Source organism: Bombus huntii, chromosome 7 (genome assembly GCF_024542735.1).
Source record: "Bombus huntii isolate Logan2020A chromosome 7, iyBomHunt1.1, whole genome shotgun sequence".
Taxonomy (NCBI): Eukaryota; Metazoa; Arthropoda; class Insecta; order Hymenoptera; family Apidae; genus Bombus; species Bombus huntii.
The window spans coordinates 8981527-9003060 of record NC_066244.1 but is presented as its reverse complement, the minus strand read 5'-3'; the positions used below and the strand labels follow the sequence as shown (position 1 = coordinate 9003060).

General features: G+C 45.9%; 1 protein-coding gene across 2 annotated transcripts in view; it reads left to right on the top strand.

The window, feature by feature from the left end:
* The window catches only part of LOC126867654 (protein O-mannosyl-transferase TMTC2-like), a 215484-nt gene that overhangs the window by 156105 nt on the left and 37845 nt on the right, over positions 1–21534 (top strand). For both annotated transcript variants that reach the window (XM_050622424.1, XM_050622423.1), the window contains exon 8: positions 10965–11050. In XM_050622424.1, the coding sequence (XP_050478381.1) occupies positions 10965–11050 (86 nt within the window). The remainder of the gene's footprint in view (positions 1–10964; positions 11051–21534) is intronic.

The following is a 21534-nucleotide window of genomic DNA, read 5'->3' as shown; positions in this document are numbered from 1 at the left end:
GGATAATTTCCTGTAAAATTTCGTCCAAAGTGTTCTTCGCGTGGCGCACCCCTTTTAACATCGATCTTAGTTAAACAGCGTGATTCGACTGAACGCGATCTCATTAAAATAAAGTAGCCAAGTTCACTCTTGGATGGAGTATTTCACTGGTAACGTACGATCGAATAACAGGGGAACTTAAAGTTCGTTGCTGTCTTCCACTGGGCGAGGAAAAATCGAATTTCAGCTCGTGTCCGGCGCGTTCACGCGCGCGACAGTGCGATGATCGCGACGTGGCGGGCAATCGAATGAAATCGGGACTGGGTTTCCCTTGTTTCCTATCCGGTCACTGTCGTGGCTTGACACCGGAATTTTTCGACGCGTCGCTGAAATTCCACGCGACACTGACAGCCGCGATTTCCAACAGCCAACAATCCGTGAACCGCGACCCTCACGCGCCGCGTTTCGTTCTCCGCACGAGAACTTGGTCAACGTTCACTTGGACGAAAAAAGTTGCCGGTGAGAAAAAAGGAATAAAGGAAAGAGTACACCGATTCGAGAGTCGCGCTGGTTACCAGAGGCTGGTTTAATGAGTTCGCAACTCCTGTCATTGGGCCAAAGAGGGTGCGAGCAAAAACCAGCCGAAAAGTTCTGTCTTATTAGAAAACTTGCCGCGTCTTCGATCGAGGAAACCTTAAGCAACTGTGTTCCGGTGTGCGGAAAAAGGCGAAGAAGGAGGGAGAAAGCGCTAATTTGTAGCAGTGGTCCTCGAGACCAGGAGCTATTACGGCGAAGCTTCGCAGGCAAACTTACGGAATCTTAGAGTGTGCTTGAGCGCTGCCTTAATAAGCGCCTTAACATCCTGTCTATAAATTTTAAGCGATGTAAAATTAGCGCGAACCCACCGTGCCGCTTACTCCTTCCCTAACCCGTTTTCTTTCTCCTTCTTTACCTTTCATGCCAGGTAGTATGTTCGAACCGAGTGGAATAATAGGTTTCAACCGGTCAGGTTCTCGCTCCCTCTACTTTCCTCTGTTCCTTGTTCATCGTTTTGGTCGGACCGATCCACCACGAGGTCTCACCCCTTCTTGCCAGCCACTGTTCTCCGACCGCCTCGTTCGTACGCCGAAGTCGTTATTAACTGGTATTCCGTCGGGAGTCGGAAGGTAATTCGAGTCCGAACACGCGAATGAAATTGGGTCATACTTCGTGGACTATGTCTGCGCGTTGGTGTGTTCGTGGCGGTGTCACGAGAACGCGGTGTAAACGATGTGGAGAACGTGAGTGGAATAAGGGTGATTCGGGGAATAGCTTGGTCCCGCGACAAATGTTGGACGAAAGATAATTAATACATGCAATAATCGTTTCTTTCCGTTTCGTTCTTACGTTGGACCGTCGCTTTTCTTCATCTTACTTGATTATTTAGCGTTCTTACAGTGACAAAATTAGCGACGATCCATGCGTGTTTGCTCCGATTCCTGCCCTATACGCGTGGCAGTCTTTACAAATCGTCGATCGTTTTCGTTCAAACTGCTCGAGTTTCAAGCAACCCGTACCAGTTGCGAACATCGAGTTCACGATACTCCTCGAGCGGTCGCCAAGAATCGTGCGGAGCGTAACGAAATGGGCCACAATACCGGGCGACGATAGAGCAGCCATGCGGGAAGCATAATTTTCCTACCGACGCGACAGGTCAGGCAATTCGGTTTCGGCCGGCCGAAGCGAAATTGAATCCGACTTAACGACGATCGTGCATACATCGATGAGATGTTCGCATCTTGAGCATCTTCCAACCGTGTCTCGACGACTCTCGTGGCGTGGCGTGGTTCCGGCGTTCGCGAGGCGCAATCGCGCGACGGATTTCACGAACGAAACGAGACTCTCGTAGTCGGAGGGCGGAGGAAAGGAGAAACGACGCGAGAAATCGACGGAGAAGCTTCGCGCGACCGAACAATGGAGGCTGCAGAAAGAAAAGGGTGGAGATGGGAAAAGAAAGGATGGATAGGGGGTGGAAATGGGTAGAGGGAGCTCTGAAACGCGCACGATTTACTTTGCAAACGACGAGGAACTCGGTAAACTCCGAGGCGCCCCCGATACGACACTCCCGTCTGAAAACTTGGCCAATAAGCGGCGAAAACAAGAAAGAGGCGAGCCCACGGAGGTGGGGCAGGGGATTGCATAAAAGTAAGCAGGTACGTTAACCGCTTCAAAACAGTCGAATATATTTCCCGGATCGACGACACTCGTCCCCCATGGGCACACTCGTTCTTCTTCGCCTTCTTCTTCCCTCTCAACCGAAAGATTATGCCGGACGTACTTTTTCGTTCTCGTTGACGGCACTGTGCCCTGGGTCATCTTGCTATCTATGGCTGGTTACTCGTTGCAAACAGCTCCGAGGATCGCGTGCGTCTTGACACTGCGAGAAAACTTCACTACATAGGTCGGAGAGAATCGATGTAACTAGATTCCAGCAGATGTGGGATTCTTTGCGGCTTTAAAAATACGTAGAAATACGCGGTCTATCTTGTTTGACCTCCGCTCTCTCAGAGATCTTTCTCTTCCCGTTTTTCCTTCCTGGAAACCGGAAGATTGTTTCGTGAGTGACGTTCAAGCAATTTCAAGCGGCAATTGAATAAAAGCAGAGGCAATGGCACGAGACGAAAATTGCGAGGCAATTGTTGCACAGAAACGCGAACAGACTGGGGCAAAAACAGAAGTGCACGATGACCGAGCACAGTCATGTGAATAATATATAAAGTTCGCGTGACTCGACTCTTTAGAACGCAACGGGACGTATCGCGAGACCATGGGCCACGACACTTTCGCGCAAAACGACGCGATACGATATCCCTGAAGATACGAAGAGCGAAAGAGCGCGAGAAAACGCGAGTATTCCAGCGAAAAAAAAGCATTCACGATCGGCTGATTTAATTTCAAACGGTCTGCGTTTCTTGCTCGGAACGCTAACCAACTCCTAATGAACACTAGTCATGGAGACCTTTGCGTTTGTAATAATGAGAATTTATTACGCAGTCAACTCAACGCATTCCATTCTTCCACTTCTTTATAGTTATCGACGATATTTTCTTCGTTATGTTACTCGAGTCAAGCTGGATAATTTGCCTTATAAATTCACAAATTCGATATTTAACACTAGTATAGGAGTTGTTCGAATCATTTTTTCCTTTCTCATATCCTTTTCTCGTTGTTCGTAATGTACAGGATATTTTCTCACTCTGTCGTCACTATACCGAAGACTAATGGTAACTCTTATATCGTTAGTAATCCACGGAAACGGTCGATGCGACATTAAATAATGGAAATAGAAAGAAAATTCAAGATGGAATTTTAAGGAACTTAGACGATGCAAATAATCCGGCCTCGCTATACGCGTTACATGGATAAATGCAAAGAATTCGAGAAAATCGATTTATCTCGCCAAATACAAAGTCACGTGAGGATTAGCGATATTTCTTCTCCATCGCAGAGAAACAAGAGAGGATCACAAAAGCGTAAAGCTGGAAAAAGGAAGACTTAACAAGCGCTCTTTCAACTCGCTCCGCGTCATATATCACGAATGTCACTCGCGTCGATTTTCCACGAATCGTCGGATACGCCGACGAATTTTTTTCCTAAGCCCAAGAAAGCTTATGCGCGCATTAATTGTTTGCTCGGGAAACATAAGCGTTTCCAGGGCTTTCTAATAGGATTACATCGCGCGAGGCTACGAGCGACGCTTGGGAAACACGCCGCGTCGTGGATTAACCAGATGGAGGAATCGTACGTTGTAAAATTAGGTGCTTTGTTTGGTAAATGGCTAACGATTTTCCATAATTTTTCTGTCTCGAACAATCAGGATCACGGTAAAGAATATAAGCGAAGCGATTTCAATAAATATTCCATATAGTCAAAAATAATCCGTTTTTCGTTCGCCGTAGAAGAAAATGCAGCACAGGGTCGCGTATAAAATAAATTTCGTGGTCTGCGGCGGGCTATCCACGCCACGGTGAATTCCTCTCGAGAAGTAAAAACGTTCTACGACTGGACGTAGCTCCCGTCATACATATATGTATGGAAGCAAATCGGTAATACCTAGACCAATAAAAACGAGTATTCGCAGCAGTTATTGGCCGTTTTGAATACGGACAATTTAGGATTCTCTGGATGGCGAGGCAAAGGCGAATCATACGAAAAAAGAAACGATACGAATTCGATAAGAAACGATGGCCCTCGAAGAATACGTACAGCGATACGTCCACATGATTGGACGGTTTTTCCAGGAGAATACGAGGTTCTCTACGGGTAGAAAAGCAGCTGGTCCCAGCGTGGCGAGTCGTTGGCAAGCTTCCCGCGTTCAAGAGGCTGGGGGAACTCGAGTTAACCGGGCAGCAAGGCCACACGTTCCTGCCGATCGTAAAATTCGAAAGCGTCGCGTCGCAGAGTTTCTCGCGAGCAGCCAGACGGCACGATGGAAAAGCGTTCCCAGTGGAAAACCGGCCGTGGAATGAAAAACTTGAGCCAGGATCGATCATCGTCCGTGGAACAAATTAATCAGGCCATTCGTTACAGCTGTCATTTACACGTTTCGCAGTGGACGTGCCGATACGAGACTCTCGCGGCATCGCTCTCGAGAGCTCTCTCGGCCGATCGAGGAACGTTTATAAGCCGTAAACAGCGGCAAACGGTCAGGAACGGGGTGGAAAAAAGCGGTTGATTCGACTCGATCGCCGTGGTGCGCTATATCGATCGATCCATCGGTGAGAGCGTCGACTCGACGTCGATCGATGCTGCACGAACATCGCGATTCGCGAACCTATACGCCGTCCTACGAACGATGTTTCGCCTCGTTTTATTCTCCCTTGCCACGGTTAACCGGAGTGGATATTTTCACCTTCGCGAGGATGAGACGCGAAACTCGGTCACGCGCGATAATCAGAAATTTATAGAACGACCGCTCGTTCGCGCAGGGCTTGGCCGTCGATCGTCATCCACGCTTTCTATCGATTCCGCCGGACTTTTTTCACGATTGCAGCCAGCCGATGTCGCTGGCAAAAGAATCGCGTACAGGTCGTGGAAACGAGGCGCGACTCCCGCGGTGGGAAACTCGATGAAGCGTAACTGGTCGTTCGCAGAGTCGTGAAGCGTGTGCAGCTCGGCGAGACCACGACGATAAACGATAAACGTCATATCGTTGGGTGCACATTGCGCGAACTGAATCTTTCTGCGCGTACAGCGTCCCATTGGCCATTATTCGAGGCAAACGCGGCTGGCCATGCATTCACCTCGCGTTCATGGTTTCCTCTTTGTAAATGTCTCTCTGTCTGGCTTCCATGCAGACGCGTAGAAACGGTAGAATGCGTTCATATACACAGAGCCATGATCAGCTCGTAGTGCACAGGCTCGCGAGAGGTATTATCGCGAAGCGCTCAGGAAGCAACGTTGTACGAGCGCTAATGCGTCGCCGTCGCTTCGATCCGAGCGAGGAGAGCCACAACAGAGCTCTGTCGCTTCTCCGTCGAACTGGCTGCCTCGGTTCCACCTGCAGCTGTAGCCGCAGCTGTCGGTCGACTCGGTGCATCGATCGGTTCCGACGAGCGTGAATCGCGTTTCTACGGAGCACCGCAGCCACAATTGCAATCCTTCCCTGTCCTTCCCTTGTCCTTCCTCTATTTTACCTTCCCCGTGTCTCCCATTTCGACGTCGCGCGTCTCTTTCTCACTTACCGTTTCTCTATCGTACTTTTTCTCTCTATTATTTTTTGCAGTCGGATTTTGCGGCCAGATCTTCCACGATTTCTCTTTCTCCATCCTTCTCGCGTCTTTTTGCCTCTCCGGCGCGGCATCGCTTCTTCCTCTTTATCCACGCCGTTTTTTTTCGCTCGACGCGCTCAATCCTCGTAGCCGTTTTTCTCCGGTGTCCGCCAGATTCCAGACTTCCTCGAATACCGCGTGCTTCGCGCACTCGAAACTTTTTGCAGCTATGCGCGCCGCGCCGCGCCGGTCAAACTCCTGGAACTAGAATTAGCAACGCGTTCCACCGCGATCACGGAATCGAATTAAATCCCCGGAGCGAGACGATTTCCGAGAAACGAAGGGAAGTAGTCTCTAAACGATTACGACCAAGGGTTCCCTGTCATACTCTCTGTCCCAATTGATTCCACGCAGACTGTAACGCGAACCTCTCCCCTTATTATCTGTGTGTATACGTCAGCGTATTCCCCTGACAGAAGCCCCACAATTTCCATTCGAACGCATCTGGAGTCGCTCTTCTTGCCTCTCGAACGGTCGATCGTTAAAACACGAGGATGGCCGTAAATCGTGGGTCGTTACGTTTCGGAAGCGGCGTTACTACGATGGAAAGATCCAATTATCGAACGAACACGGCGGTAGCCGGTTTCCCTTCGCGAGCCGTCAATCTCTCGGCGTAATACCAGCAACGTAACGAGCAGGCACAAAGATGAAAGGAACAACGACCATGGGAGCCTTTCGGTGAATCCATCGGGAACGATGGAGCCGATGTTACCGGTCGAACACAGCCAACGACCGCCGATACCACCGCAACGATGTCGAGAAGAGGACGTCGACGACAATAGCCCCTCGTGCTCGATGAAGCAACGGTGACAGCGATGGCGAGGCTGACGCCGCTGGTGCTGGCAAACGACAATGGCGATGACGGTCATCACCGCGGCGCCATCTCCTATGAATGGCCGGCTGCCGATCGACCAAATTGATTTTCTCGCTCGATAGGCGAAGGACAGCCTTCGATCGAATTACATGGGACTCACGACCGATTCGTCGCTTTTCTTGCAACGCTTGCCGACGCGGGATATCGCACATCGTTAACCTTACCTCCGTACATGGTTGTCGGCAGCGATCCTGCAATATATTGCAGGGACGTTTCATAGAGAGGATACAGTAAATGGGTGAGGCTTCCAAAATTAAATGAAGCGATTCCGAAGGAAATTTATCTTTTCATGGTCGTCGTTGATCGTCTGTCGCGAAGGACTTTTGTACGACGAGTCTTCTTTCCGGAAGCAGCAGTTTATTTCGAGTTCTCTCCGTGAAAATCGATAACAGGTTTATAACACATGAACCATATTGTAGAAATAGAGATTAATATTTTTATATATTGAGAGCCTTAAGAGCGTTGGAAATGTATCTATCGTAGAACAGCAAGCAACTGTAATATCACGTGGAATGTTTCGAAAATATCACATGTTTCGAAAATATCAGCTGCGAACAATTTACACTTTCAACCCTGCCTTGAAAATTTATAGAATCTTCGAGCCTGGAATATATACGTTTGAAAAATTTTAATCGTAAACAACTGACTCCTCGAATCTCTCTTTATAAACCTATAAAATCTTCAAGCTCGATATTATCGCACAGAAGTATCGCCCGCTCGGAGCATTTCACATGGCGGTTCCGAGAAAGTGTTCGAGAATAAAATCGAATATCAAGGGTACAGTAATTTCAATACCGCAAGAGCTTATTACCGAACACATATTACCGGCATCGTCATTATCGAACGCTCTGTGCAATATCCGGCAGCGATAATTATAGATATATCAGATATTCGTAGCGAACAATGCGACGTGGACGTACGAGTTATCGGCTGCCATTCAGCTTTGAGATTCCCGGCAGTAGTATCGATGCGTCGCTAGACAGACTCGTTAACGCGATAAAACCCCCCTGTGGCTGCAATTTTATTGAGATTTTTATTCATCCCTCTCGACGTAATCCGAGTCATTAACGAATAACGATGTCCCTGAAATCCATAAGCCCGGTCGGTTTATCGCGCGGCGTAACCCGTTTCCCAATCGACGATTAACCGAACTGCTATCGACGATTATGTGTATCGGCCCCTCTGACTGTGGAAACAGGTCGGTTTCGTCGGATCCATTGCGTCCCTGTACACACGATGTTTTCGTCCCCGATCAAACTTTCAGTCCGTCGAGTAATCGCATTAGCGGCTGTCAACTCTTCGAAAGAATCACCTTGTATAGTAATAAATTAACCGACAGGAGGCAAACAACGACGATACTCTCGGTTGAATTTATGCTTGACTCTTCAAATTGCAAACAACAGACATCAATTTAGCGATTCGTCCAGCTTGATCGGGGACAGAGCGATTACTTGAAGTTACTCGAAGGGGGAAATAAATGAAGGAAGGAAATAAATAAATGAATAATCGAATATGTTATACGGTCCGTTCCATTCGACGCCATCCCTTCCACGATTCACAACTTGACCAATCGTTTATTCTCTGTGTTTCTCACTGGAAGGTGTCTCCCTTTGTCTATGAAAGCACAATCGTCGGGATATTTTCATCGAGTTACGCAGGCACCGATGTTTCCTGTAAACGCTACAGGCACGCGAACGTTTCTGTTTCGGAGTCGCAACCATATTTCGTTGGATACGATGTTTGCTCGTACCCTCGGCTCGTTTATCGGTTGCGCGTTATGTTGAGCGCGACGAGCTTTATGGCCGTCTCTATTTTATTGGCGCAACACCTAAACGGACAGATAATATTTTGCATCGACCCACAAAACGCCACCACCTTCCATCCATAGACTTTCTTCCTTATTATCTAATCTTCTTTATTTTTTTTTTCATTCTCGTATTTTCAATTCGTCTTTCAGAATCTTCCGGCTTTCGTTACTTGCAACTGGCATTCCTATCTTTCCTCTCACGCCCCAACGGCCAGGCGTCTCACGTATCTATACAGGGTTTGGATAAAATTTTCAACGAGCTAAAGGTTGGAACTGGAACGGCAGGAATATTCGAAGCTCGCTTTGTCATCGAGTCTAGCAATGGCACAAAGCCGCGCGTGCACAGTGTACACGCTTGTTGCGAAATGTCGTTACATACCTGGTCCCCGTGGTCGCTCGTTACATAGACGACGCTGCAAATAATAGAGCGAAGGACCGAACAATGCCTGAACAATGTATTTATTTTAACAATCGAGCGGGGCTAGCGCGGTCGTTTATCCACGACCCTTCGCGCCACCGGCCGTTCACCCTCGTCGTCGCGTAAACCACTCGAAATAAGCGCGATTGGAAGCGTCCTCGTACGAATCGTTGAAACTGGTTGACCGTTCGTTGAAACAGATTTACAGGAATAAAGCGAAACAATGGGCGGCCTCTCGGCGCAATTGTTATTGTCTGGGACACGTGTTCTCTTGTCGCGTATTGATAAATCCGACGAGAAACAACCACGATTAGAATCGTCGAGTAGGGATCGTTCGTCGAGTGAGAGTATCGTTAAGTCTCGGGAAGAAATTCCGAGCAAAGCGGAGTGTCTTTTAAAACGATCGTTCCGCGGTAAAGAAGCGGTGGAGAAACGGTTTTAATAGCGTGTACCCGTTAACCGAGACCTGGTTGGAATAATAAATCGCGGGAAATATCGCGGACGATTGCAAATTGGTACAAACGAGAGGGATTGTTATGAGGAGAGAAAGAATAAAAATCCGGAGAGGGGTGGAAAGCGGTAATAGGTGGCGCTAGAGAGAAGGAGTCCATTATATATTGCGCGAATATTCATCTTGAAAGTTAACGAACGTGGAGTAGCGTCTCGTTAACGAACAGGAAAACTCTTCTGGTTCAGGCCGGTTCGCCTGACTGGAAAGAAAATATCTTCCTCTTTTTCTCGTCCACCGACCACGTTCGTCTTCGTTTCCCTTCCCCTGCTTTCTCCCCTTGCTTTCTCTTTCTTTCTTCGCAGTCGCTCGAACGTTCACAAAGCGTGTCATTAGTATAAGTTTTTCACGACGAACTGGAACAAATTGAAACGACGCGAACCGGATTTTTATATTCGGTTAAAATAATGAAGCTTCGGCTCGAAACAGTAACGCGAAAGCTCTCGATCACGATCCTCGATATGTTTCTCCCCCACGGCCTGACCGATGATAAAACAGCGACGAAACGGTAGCGATTGTTAGCGTGACCTACCAGACTGAAATTTTAATATCGACCGTTGCTTTTCGTAGGTGTTACATTCACCAACTCGACGAATGCCAGTCGAACATGGTTTCCGTAAATGGACGAGACAACCTTAATAAAATATTCCACGCGCGAAAGGATTAACCGTCGACGATTGCCGATTATGAAGCCATGGATTATCGATCCATCGCGGGACACGCACGTCTGCTTTTCTTCGTCCAACTCAACCTTTTTTCAAGCTTCTAACGTCAAGCCGATATGCACGATTGGCGTGATAGATCGATCGAGAAACCTTCGCAAATCGCTTGGTTCTCCTCGCCTTTAACGTGAAGTAAGAGAAATAATAGAACGCGCGATGCAAACATAATGACTTTTAAGATATCGTCCCTACACGTCTCTCCGCCACCTTTTCCTCTTTCGCTTACTCGAACTCTGGCAGATTCGATTTTAATATGCAACTCGAGGAAAATTATTAGCGATAAAAGTACGACGCCTACCGGTAACTCAGCCCGGTAAATCACCCCGTTTCCCAACACCCTGCCTTCGCCCAAGGCCTTCACACTGACAAGTGATATTTTCATCGTTCGTAGAGTGACAACGTTCGAGGCAAGATTAATCACCGACGCGTTAAAATGAATTTTTCCCTAAAATATGTGCCACGATGGCACGTGGGCCCGTGTGTAGGCGTTATAAAGTTCGTTTATTGGCACCCTCCCCGTCCCAACCCTCGTTCGTTTCCCGTACGCTCGTTACACCGTTCGACCTCTGCACGATAAGTCATCGGTTGACAAGTAATATTTTTATCGTTTCTGAGAGTGGCATTGTTCGAACGATGATTAATCGTTCCTCGTCCGAGATTGTTATCGATGGAGAGCACTCGGGCACGTTGCGATCGCGATTCGATCGCATAGCACTAGACTGGTAGGTTCCACCAACAAACCTCGTAAACGCGTTAAAATAAATACTTAAATCTTCGAAAATTCCTACCTCAATATTAAGCAGAGATTGCATTCACTAATCGATCGTTTCTGCCGGTCTGTTCCAGGGGAATACTGCAGCAAGGCAGGAAGAATTACGAGGAGGCGATTTTGAGTTATCAGCGAGCGATCCATTTCCGGCCTTCGTTAGCTCGTAAGTATTTCCATTATTTCTCAAGTAACCTTTGCAACAAGAAACGATCGAGTTTCCAATGGAATTCTCGAGTTTCTCGATTTTTTCCACGGACGTGTTCCCCTCGAGCCCTCCCTATACCCATCGAAAGGTACGCAAGGTTGGAAATTGATGTTAATGTTCCGAGGATCGAATTGGCGAAATATAGTTTGACGCAGCCGGCGTGCACCATTAATGAACCTCGGTCGCAAGTTATCGCAGTTCATTAGGGCACTGAAGCGGCAATTCTCGCGTGAAAAATAGAACGACTCTTCGCGTTTCACTTTGTTCAAGCCGCGAAAGAACCCTATGAAGCACCGTACATTCCGCGAGAACTTGTTCGCTAAATACATGTTTAACAAGAGTTCTTCTCGTCGAACGGTTGTGGTAACAACATGTAACCTACCAAAGTCTTTAGTCATCCGATTCTCTGCTTCAAAGCGATCAAGCCACCAAAAGACAATTATTGTATACTGTTGTTCGAGATTAACAAAACACCGTCTAGTCGACTACGTTATTTACTCGTGCCACTGAAAGTATTGCAGCAAGACATAGCTAGGAGATATAGCTACGTTCATTAGGATGCACAATGCACAAGATCTTTTGTACGAAGGGTGAAACTGTCACTGGCTTTCCTGTTAACACCCTCTGGGAACGTGTCGCGCATTCCCCCCAGGTAAAGTTGACCGTCAACCCCGACGGTAAGCTCCATGGGACGTCACGGTCGAAACTCCATCGAAAAATCTCGTATTTGTTCTTCTTTAGGCGCGTAATCGCGCGTGCTCAAGAATGTCGACGAAAATTTCACGACGGAGAGAAAGAGGATGCCTTTCAAGGCGGCTGGAGAGGGGAAAAAAGCGCGAGTCGGAGCTGACGGTGTTTGCCGTATACTCCGGCGAGAGATATTTACCTCGTAGCTCGCCGATATACTGTTTCCGGTTAAATCGCGGTCCAGAGTCACCGGCTTTCGTCCACGTATCCTCGGCTACGTAAATATTATTCCTATTTATTTCGCAGCGGCTTGCGGTTTCCGTTGTACGACTTCGCTTGCTGATACGGCATTAAACCGGGCAGAAATACCTTCTGAAAATATCAACACCGCTCTCTAAACCAACGAATACTTTCACGACAATGTGGTCGAACGAACTAAAAACCTCGCGACGATCTTTTAAACGTAAACCATCGCGTGATTTTTCGATACACTCTGAACTAATGATTCTTCTACAAAACAAAGAACTCGCGAATCGTTTTCTTATTTCGCTCGTTAATCCCTGAAAGTCAAAAATTGCTCGTATCATAAGATCCATTGGGTTTTCGCTTTGCTCCGTTGGAAAACAATATCCGCGTAATCAGCGGCGATTTTTTGCCACGGTTCTAGCACAAAATCAAAGTACACGCGGTAGGCGTAACCGCAGCAGAGAATCGGGGGACCGATTCGGTTCCTTAACGAGCCACCTTTTGCCCAGGAGAGCGAGGCGGGCTGGAAACGGTGGCGCGGGGTCGGAAAAGAACAGAACGGCCGTCGTTTGTCACGTGGACCGTACGATCCACGTACGACGATTTACTTCGACCGTCCTGGGAATGGTTCATTACCGAGCAAATGCTCCGGCCTGCCGCGATATTGATCTTATTTTACGCTTTCCACTTGCCCGGCTATTTATTATTGCGTCCTACCGGCTCCACCGTATTCCTTCGTGTCGACTCGCTCCGACGCTCGTCTCTTGCTCGTTAACGATTACGCCACGCTAACCTCGCGATACTGTCGCCATTTTCTCCCTTTAAAGATTTAATATACGACTAAACGGATTTAATAACTATCAAGTATGAATTACTGCGTTAAGTATCGTGTAGGTCATCAGTGACCAACAATAGAGTTCCAACTCAGACTGCGAGCGCTTTTCCAATAGCATTTGCATAAAATATAAATTCCTTTGTGCAGTTATTCATTCAATTATATCGCGTATAAAACGACGTAATTAATTTGATTGCAATTACCAACTTTTCTCGAGTTCTACTTTTTATTTGCTCGTTTGAATCGACGTAAGTTACTTTATAGGTTTAGGATATTTATCGCTTTCAAAGTTGAATTATGGATCGGACACGGTTATGAATTTTCAAACGAAACATCGTACGATTGCAGACGCGTATAGAGGTAAGAATAGATTTCATGGAACTTGGTCTAAATTTAGTCTATCAGAGCCGGATAGACGGCATCGTTTCATCGTTCTACAAAGGCTATAAAAAAAGCGAAATGGCACTGGGAAGCTCTGGGAAGATCGATTTTAAGTGTTTAGTCAGAGTTATTTCGAAGGCATTTCAACTTTGTTCATAAAACAACGAGCTTCTCGGTATAAGAGAGAGAAAGAAAGAGCAGGCGCGCACGAGGATGGCTTGAATCGTTTAATCAACCGGTTGTTCTATCGGAAACACTTGGCCTCTCGAGGCGACGGGGTTCGTACAACTTGGAAATTCAATCAGTCCCCGTTCACCTAGCTAAAATAAATATATTTGCGAAATAATTTCTCCGTTATTATTCAGAACGATGAGAGATGGTCTTCAGTTGTCTGGTCTACCCCTGATTTGATCCTTCTACCCTCTTTTTTTCTTCCCCGTCTCGAAAGTTTCGAAACATCGGTTCGTTTCAACGTAACTAGTTTTCCGTATAAATTATAGCACCACTCGTCTCGTTAAAAACGAAACGAATACAGCGGGCAGCTCGGTTTTTCACGTCATTTTCAAACGAGAGAAATAAGAGCGGGCGCGAATTATATCCAGCCATGCATTACTTTTACGCGAGGAAAAAGCTGCTTTATCAATGCTGTTTACACGGTGAATTTTCGCAGAACGATTATAACGCGATTTCGTAGAGCAAAATACGCCGGGGTTGCGCGGAAAGCGCGGGCCCCGAGAAGAGACAGCATTTCACTGTCCGCCCGGCACTTCCTCGAAACGCATTTGCATCCATAAGCGGACTAGTTGGCAAGCGTATAAAGCGGACCTGCAAGAACATCGTCCCACGCTCGCTCGTCAGATTTCATCTTCGTCCAGCAACTAATTTGCTCGATCCCTGTCCACTTGTTCGCCTGGTTCCGGTCACTTGCTTGGCGTCGTTCGTGCGTTATCATGATGATTCAACGTCCAGCCACGAATATCGAACCACCTCGAAGCTCTTACGACGATCAGAGATTCTAACTTTCATTCGAGATTCACGTTTACGAGCTTCAAAAACGATCGTGATTTATATAAGTATAATATACTTTGTAATTAGCTTGCCTAGTTACGTCGGTCATGGCGCAGAGGGTAGAACACACGAAAGGATGTTTCAGCAAACTACGCGTTCTCAACATGATCGAGCTTGAAAATCGTGTTTCGCGATTGTAAGGTGAAGTTGGTGGTTCGTTGTAAGAGAGTTAGTGATCGGCATTAACCCGTTTACAGGTAGATCAGCAGCTGACGAGATTCGTATCTCGATGGTGTGTGATTTAGAATGTTTATCGGTGACCCGTTTGCTACAGGTGTAACTCTCGATCCAGATTTCCATCTCCGTGAATTTGCACACGTTCGAGAAAAGAATGGAGAGAAACGAACGAATCTGATAGCCGCGATTAATAATTCGAAATACCGGTTCCATTATCGCGCTTCTTTAAACCAAACAATGTAATACGGTTACAGAGTACGTGGATAAATCAACGAGCAATGAAGGCGTAAAACACATAATAAGCGTTGCTATTTGCGTAATTACCAATTAACTGTTCAGGCAATCGTCAATATTTAACATAATACGCGATACCGTGTAAAACACGTATTCTGTACAGCTGATCTTGTGGAACGAAATACCATCTCGAGCATCGCGTCAGCGATTTTCAATTGTTATTCAAATACGAAGAAACAGTGAGCGATAGGTCGTCGTGGAGAATCATCGGTTCTTCACTCGCAGCTGGCTAACTCATCGCGTCGTAATCGAATTTGCATCCGCGGGGACAGTTTCAGCCGGGACGTCGAAACTTCCGTATTCGAGATAATACGGGGCGTTATCAGCTTCTGACCCGTAAGGTTCGTTAAACTTTTTTTTTTCCTTTGGTCTCGCGAGTCCGCGAAATAAATTCTCTCGATCTCGTGGCAAAGAGGGAGAGGATAAAAAGAAAAAGAGCAGTGAAAGAGAGGCGAATGGAAAAAATAGTAGATAAAGGACAAACGGTGGCCAGAGTGGACGAGCAAAGGTGAGATAAATAGCCAAGGGTCGAGACTACTCTGGCGAAACGATCGAACGATGCCGCGTTATAAAAGCCTCGCGTCTACAGGATGTGTATTAAAAGTTTCGCGAAGTTGGCGAACGTAATTTAACCGATCTTCCGTTCAGCCGCTTTAGCCGGAGTAATTTTATCGGCGTCGTAAAATTTGTTGAGCGCGACACCCGCCTTCTAGCCAGACGATATGGAAAGTTTGAATTTTCAGCCAGGTCTGCAAAGAGACATCCGTAAACTTCGTTACCTGCGCGCTGTTTTTATCGACGCTATCGGCGTATATACCTTTGGTCCCCCCCACCCCCCTTTCGTTTTCTCCTCTTTTTGCATTTTTCCTATTTTCTTCCTATCCCCATTTTTTCTTCTTTTTTAGTAAAAAAATGTTCTGCGTTCACGGTGGCGTCCTTTGTGAGATATTCGAATGGAAAAATTCGTTCTAATTCGACGTTTAGGCTGCAAAGAGTGTAGACTATAGAGTGACGCAAAGTAACGATTGCTTGTGTAACAATCTTTCAAACGCAAAATAATAGATACTTTTGGTAGAAGTTGGAAGTTTGGTCGAACAGATAAATACTTCTTTTTTTATAATTCATTGAATTTTGATTCGCATAACAATCGACTTCTGATATATTCGGAACGATTTCTGGTTGAATTCTGTTGGTTTGCCTGTGTGCTGTGTCTTTTATAAATATTGATGTTGTTATTGACCGATCTCCGTTCACCTGGAGATGATGTCGTGTGGCTTGATTGATGCAGTTTGCGCAGGTACATCATTTTGGTAGCTCAATTATGGAAGAAGGAATATACGTCCTCTTCTTTGAATTGTACCACACAAATATAATTTATCGACAGAACTGTAATTATTAATCACGTGTTGTTCGCGATTTGATTGTCCAGATTTATCGTAGGTTTTGCCTAATTACCAATAAAATATTTTTGAGGTAATTATGCTTGAGGCAATTGTTCACGGACATTTAATCCTTTTATGTAGAAACAAAATGAAATTCAGAGATGTCAATGTTTACAATAACATAATAAACAAATGATGTATCCCAGACGTCTTTTTACCTCAAGGGAATAATGCCGTCCCATCTTTAAACTAAATAAACATTAAACAGAGCAAACGATGTATTTACGTATGCGGGTGTATCGTGTAATGGGAAATAACGTGACTGGCGTTTGAAACTGAAAAGTATCAAGTTAATTTGTAGGTCGCACTTGATTGATGTTTGACATTTACATATTAAACAGAATTTGACGGAATGTAATTATTTATTAAATTAGACGGGGCAATTATTTATATATCGATCGCTAAAGTGACATGTTCAAAATGAAAATATAATCCAGTCTGCAACCACAAATATTTATATTTAAAATCTGCTCCCTAGATTCGCCAAGGTACGCTATATTAAAAATTCCTTATTTCTAACAACCACGATCCCTCCGTGACCTACAGCAAGGCTTTCTACATTCTCCTCCGAGGGATCTAACAGAACGTGCCATCGATTTCGACGTTCTTTTCGTGCTTCATTGACGTGCTTGTTATCGAATATACCAATGAATCCAGGAAGCCTCGAACTCGAACGAGTCCCGACAATTTCCAAAGACAGGCCCATGTCGCGCTCGATTCTCCGAAGTTCGAGAATATTGCGGAAATGGTGAACAAGAAAGTTTCGAGTCTGACACGGAATACAGAGAATACAGGATTCGCCAACTGCTGTGAGATTCGCGCGCGAGTTACGCATTTGAATATACACATTTAGTACGCGCTAAATTGTCTGCGATCTCATCTTTTGTACGCAAGCAAGCTCGGGATTTGATCAGATTCGCACGGAACTTCGACACGTACTGCGAAACGTTCCTTCTTCGGGGGGACCAAGGAACGAACGAAGAAATGGTAAACGGCGGGATTTCTAGTGGCCTCTTGACTTGCCAAGGAAATTCTCAATTTGATCGTATTGATGCGTCGGAGCGTATCAATTCGCTCGGTGTGGTAGCTGATAAACACCGAGTAAACATTGATTCGATCAATATTGGCGAAGGCAAATGCAAGAAACAGCGGTGAATATAAACACGCGAACGAAGAAGAAACTGGCGTGGCCCGGCGGAACGGTCTGTGTGCTTTTGTTTTATGCCCAAGTAAGCGCTCGTTGTTATTCGTTCTGGCAAGGTTATATTACTATAGGATCGTTTGGTGCCGTGATTTCTAAGAGATAGAAATAAACACGTGTTCCGCAGCGCGGATGTTGTAAAAGGGAGCAACGTGAGAGAACGATGCGAGAGGATAAATCAGTCGTGGAAAGGCGAGAGTGCAGGTGCCGAATTACGATTCACTGTTCTACTGGAACGGTACATCACGATAAAAAGTGAAAGAAATTGAGAGAGAGAGAGAGAAAGAAAAAGGACACGGGAACCGGCGCATACGGAAAGTAGAAAATGTAACCACGCTGGTAATTTCATCAGATGAAATGAGCGAAGTATTGACCTTTGCCGTGCTCTAACGTAAACGAAAGTAGACCCACGAGGCCAATGAAACAAGTGGCCTTTTCAGCTACTTTTAATTATAATCCGAGCTTTAAATTGCTCGCGAGAAGTGGAGCGACTTTCGATTGTTGCCGGTCTGAGAGAATGGAGAGCGACCACGGCCAACGGTGACGACGTTGGCGGAGCGGTGAGGAGACGGGGATGGTGGGATGGAGAAGAAGGGTGGCAAGGGACAAAAGGAACGACGTCGAGAGCCCTTTGTAGTAATTTTCGCGCCTCCTGCGCGGAAAAATTCGAAGCGAAAAAAAAGGAAAGTAAAAAAGGAAAAGGGAAAAAGTAAAAAAGAAGAAAGAGTCTTTCTGCCCGGAGGAGCTTCCCGAGCGGAGCGCCACAATTAAACGCTACGGCCGCGTTGAAATCGTTACGTGTACGTGGAGGCTGCTTAACCGTGAAGCGTGCACCGCGTAATCGGCTAATATGGCTCGAGCACTTTCATGGATAATCGCCTCCATCCCTCTCGAGAGGGACAAACGCTTCAAGTGGCCGCCAAGTGTTTGGGGGGGGGGGGGGGGTAAAAAGCCGCGACATCGCGCTAATAACGTGCATTATTAATAAAGCACCGGCGCCTGGTCTCGAGATCGATCCTCCTACACGAGTGCCACCACTTTTGCCTTGTACATGGTCGATGTGTCTGGTTAACGCGTGCTTGAAACGAGAAAATATTGTTCTATCGTGTTTCGAACGAGGAAGAAACAGACAACTTGGAGGATATTATCGATAGTCCATGTTTAGACATTCGCCAACATATTCTCAAGTAAATTTCCCTTTAAACCAGCACTAGGTCTTTTTTTTTTTAAACAAACTATCGATAGAGGACCCAAAATGAAACTTGAATCTCGACTGGAAAAGTGAAACGAAGTTCGGCCAACGTTGAAGCGCCAAGGAACGTTTTAAAGGAAGGAAAGTTTGTTCGAAGCTATGTGGACGAAAGAGGGACAGGAGCAAGAAGGAGGAAGAGGAAAAAAGCGGTAACACCTGAAGGCCCCGATTCCCTTTGAACTACGATGTCGCGTAGCAGGAAACGCCTCGGGCCGAAGACTTACTGCGACACAAACTTTCCAGACTACCCGTTTGGCTGCGTGCGTAAAACGCCTTGCGCGATACACAAGTGACTCAATTAAAGCAACCAACTTCCAGCAGGGAAGCTGGAGAACCGACGAGCAAACAGACGTGTCGGCGAGCACTCGTGAAGTGTACACCCGGCCGTCGCTTCGAGTCTGTACACAGTCATCGGTTCTCCGCGAATGAAACGAGAGGATCTTTCTGGTGTTCCAAGTTCGCCTCACGGTCTTACCGAACAACGACAATTAAATTGACGAACTTCGATCCCTGGAGAACATCGTTTGTTAGAAATGGAATAAGACCGTACGTGGTCGGAGAGAAAACGAGGTCCCCGCGACCTTAACAAAATTCTCCCACCGTTTTAACCATTAATAACTTCTGTTCAAATATCTATTACCATAACAAGTGTGATCAGTCTCTCTGGAAATTCCATCTCAATTACCATAAATGGAATTTGCAAAGAGGCAATGTTCAAACTATGACGAGCAAACCGGTTTTGTAGAGAAATACACTGCGTGCAGTCACTTACAAGATTTGTACATACAGAACTGTGCTTCTAACCACGGTAACGTCATTTCCTGAAACAATAAACAACTGTTACGCGTCATCAAACGCTCTCTACTAGGCAATGATTAATGATTACCCGAACGTGTATGGGATAGCGTATCTGATACATTTCGAGCAAGCCCGAAAGCTCGATTTCAAGGGTGGAACGTATCCTGAAACGTAGAAACAAGGGACGATACGGTGTATTCGTGAGGTGAGAGAATACAGCTGATAGGTGTTAATTACTACCTCTTAACTATCGAACGGCAAGCAAGAACGGTAATCCATTAGGAATAATGACCATGGTCTATGCACGCGAGATGTGACTGGATTAACCAGTCGTTCGGAAAACCGGTATCGTTATTACAAATTCCTCGTCCCTTCCTGTAGCACATTACTCTGCACGCGTGTACGCTAGTTACACCCGTAGACACGATAGCCTTGGCTGTCGTGTGTGCCATTAATTGAATTAATTACGAACGAGAGCCCTCTAAACGTTAAGGGCGATGAGATTAACGCATGCAAGATACTCCACCGAATGTTTGCTATTTAGATTACGGTATTTACTTGGATACAAACGTATTTATACTTTATACTATAGGCTTCTTAATTTATTTATCGTTCGTTTTACGTGAACTTTTCTCGAGTAAAGATAAATCCGTTAACTTTAGTACGTACACGTGCCATCACGTACAATCTACCTTGAACTTTCCCTTTCGACGCTCCACTGCGGATTAGAGTTCAAAATGTATAGAAGTTAAGCGGCACGGGTATATGTATATGTGGGTGTGTGTGTGTTTGTGTGCAGTGGAATTTTAAGCTGAAGACGAGGAACGAAGGTAGGGAGATAACGACACTTTACGATGTAACACAGCGTCGTTTAATATTAGTTCGAACGATCGAACATCCGGCAAGCTCGATAAGAACACGTTCATGCAACTTTGACTACTGGAGTAAGTCAATATATCGCCAACCGCGTGGAAGGTACGATCAGACTACGAGTAGTACAGGTAGCTGCATAAGTAGACCTGGCCAAGTAGTATAGGTAAACGGAAAGTCATAGCTGTACGAGCAATGAAACGCATCGAGTAGAGAACTTTCGAATAAAAATCGAATGTTCCTGTTCGTGTCTCTTTCGGCAGATCAAGCGCGTATAAAATTTATTTATTTACTTACTCGTTCGTTGTACGGGAAAAAGTTCTCATTAAAACATTTCTAAACGAAAAGAAAATAATGCATAAGGAACATCCATCAGAAAGCGTCACCGATCGTTTCACTTTCGACAAATTCAATGACTAATGAAATGACTAATCAAGTCGATGATGCGAACAGGAAACGTACAACTGTAAAAGTAAAATGAAACTTAGCGAAAAATTTATCATTCGTTTAACAGATTCGTATTCCGTTGTCCCCCTCCATCGACGGAAAAATACGATTCGGCTTTGCGCGCCGATCGCGCGACGACAATCGCCCGAAATCTGAGCGTGATTAATTGCTCGCCGCGACAACTTTCCGGCGTAATTTTCCCGCCATCGCCATTGCCGACGTCGTTCCCCGGTATGTTGGCTTCAAACATCGATCACAGTAAAATTAGATGAATTACCGCGCAATAACTTAATAGCGCGGTCGATCAAGATCCATAGGACTCTCTCTACACACGTCGGAAACAACTCGTCCTTTCACATGTTAACCGTGCGTCGATGAACTCGCAGGTCGAAACCGTAAATTTCATTAATCAGCAAAATTAACAGATCCGTCGGCCAGAGGACCTTGCTGGCGATCACGCGAGGGGAATTTTGTTTGATTAATTACGCTCACGTTGCACTTTGCATTTATTACAAATCCAATCGAGTGATTTCCCATCAACTCCCTTCCAAATTTTATCAAATTTCGACGTTTCCGTTCGACCAGAAAATAAAGGAATTCTAAAGTAGATAAGCGCGGAAGGGGGCGCCCTGTTTGGTTCTCGTCTTGTTCTTCGTAACCCCCGAACAAGCATAGAGATTCCCAGTTGGATCGTCGGAAATTAGCCAGGTTGCCGTACGAGCACTTAACACGATTGATTCGCCC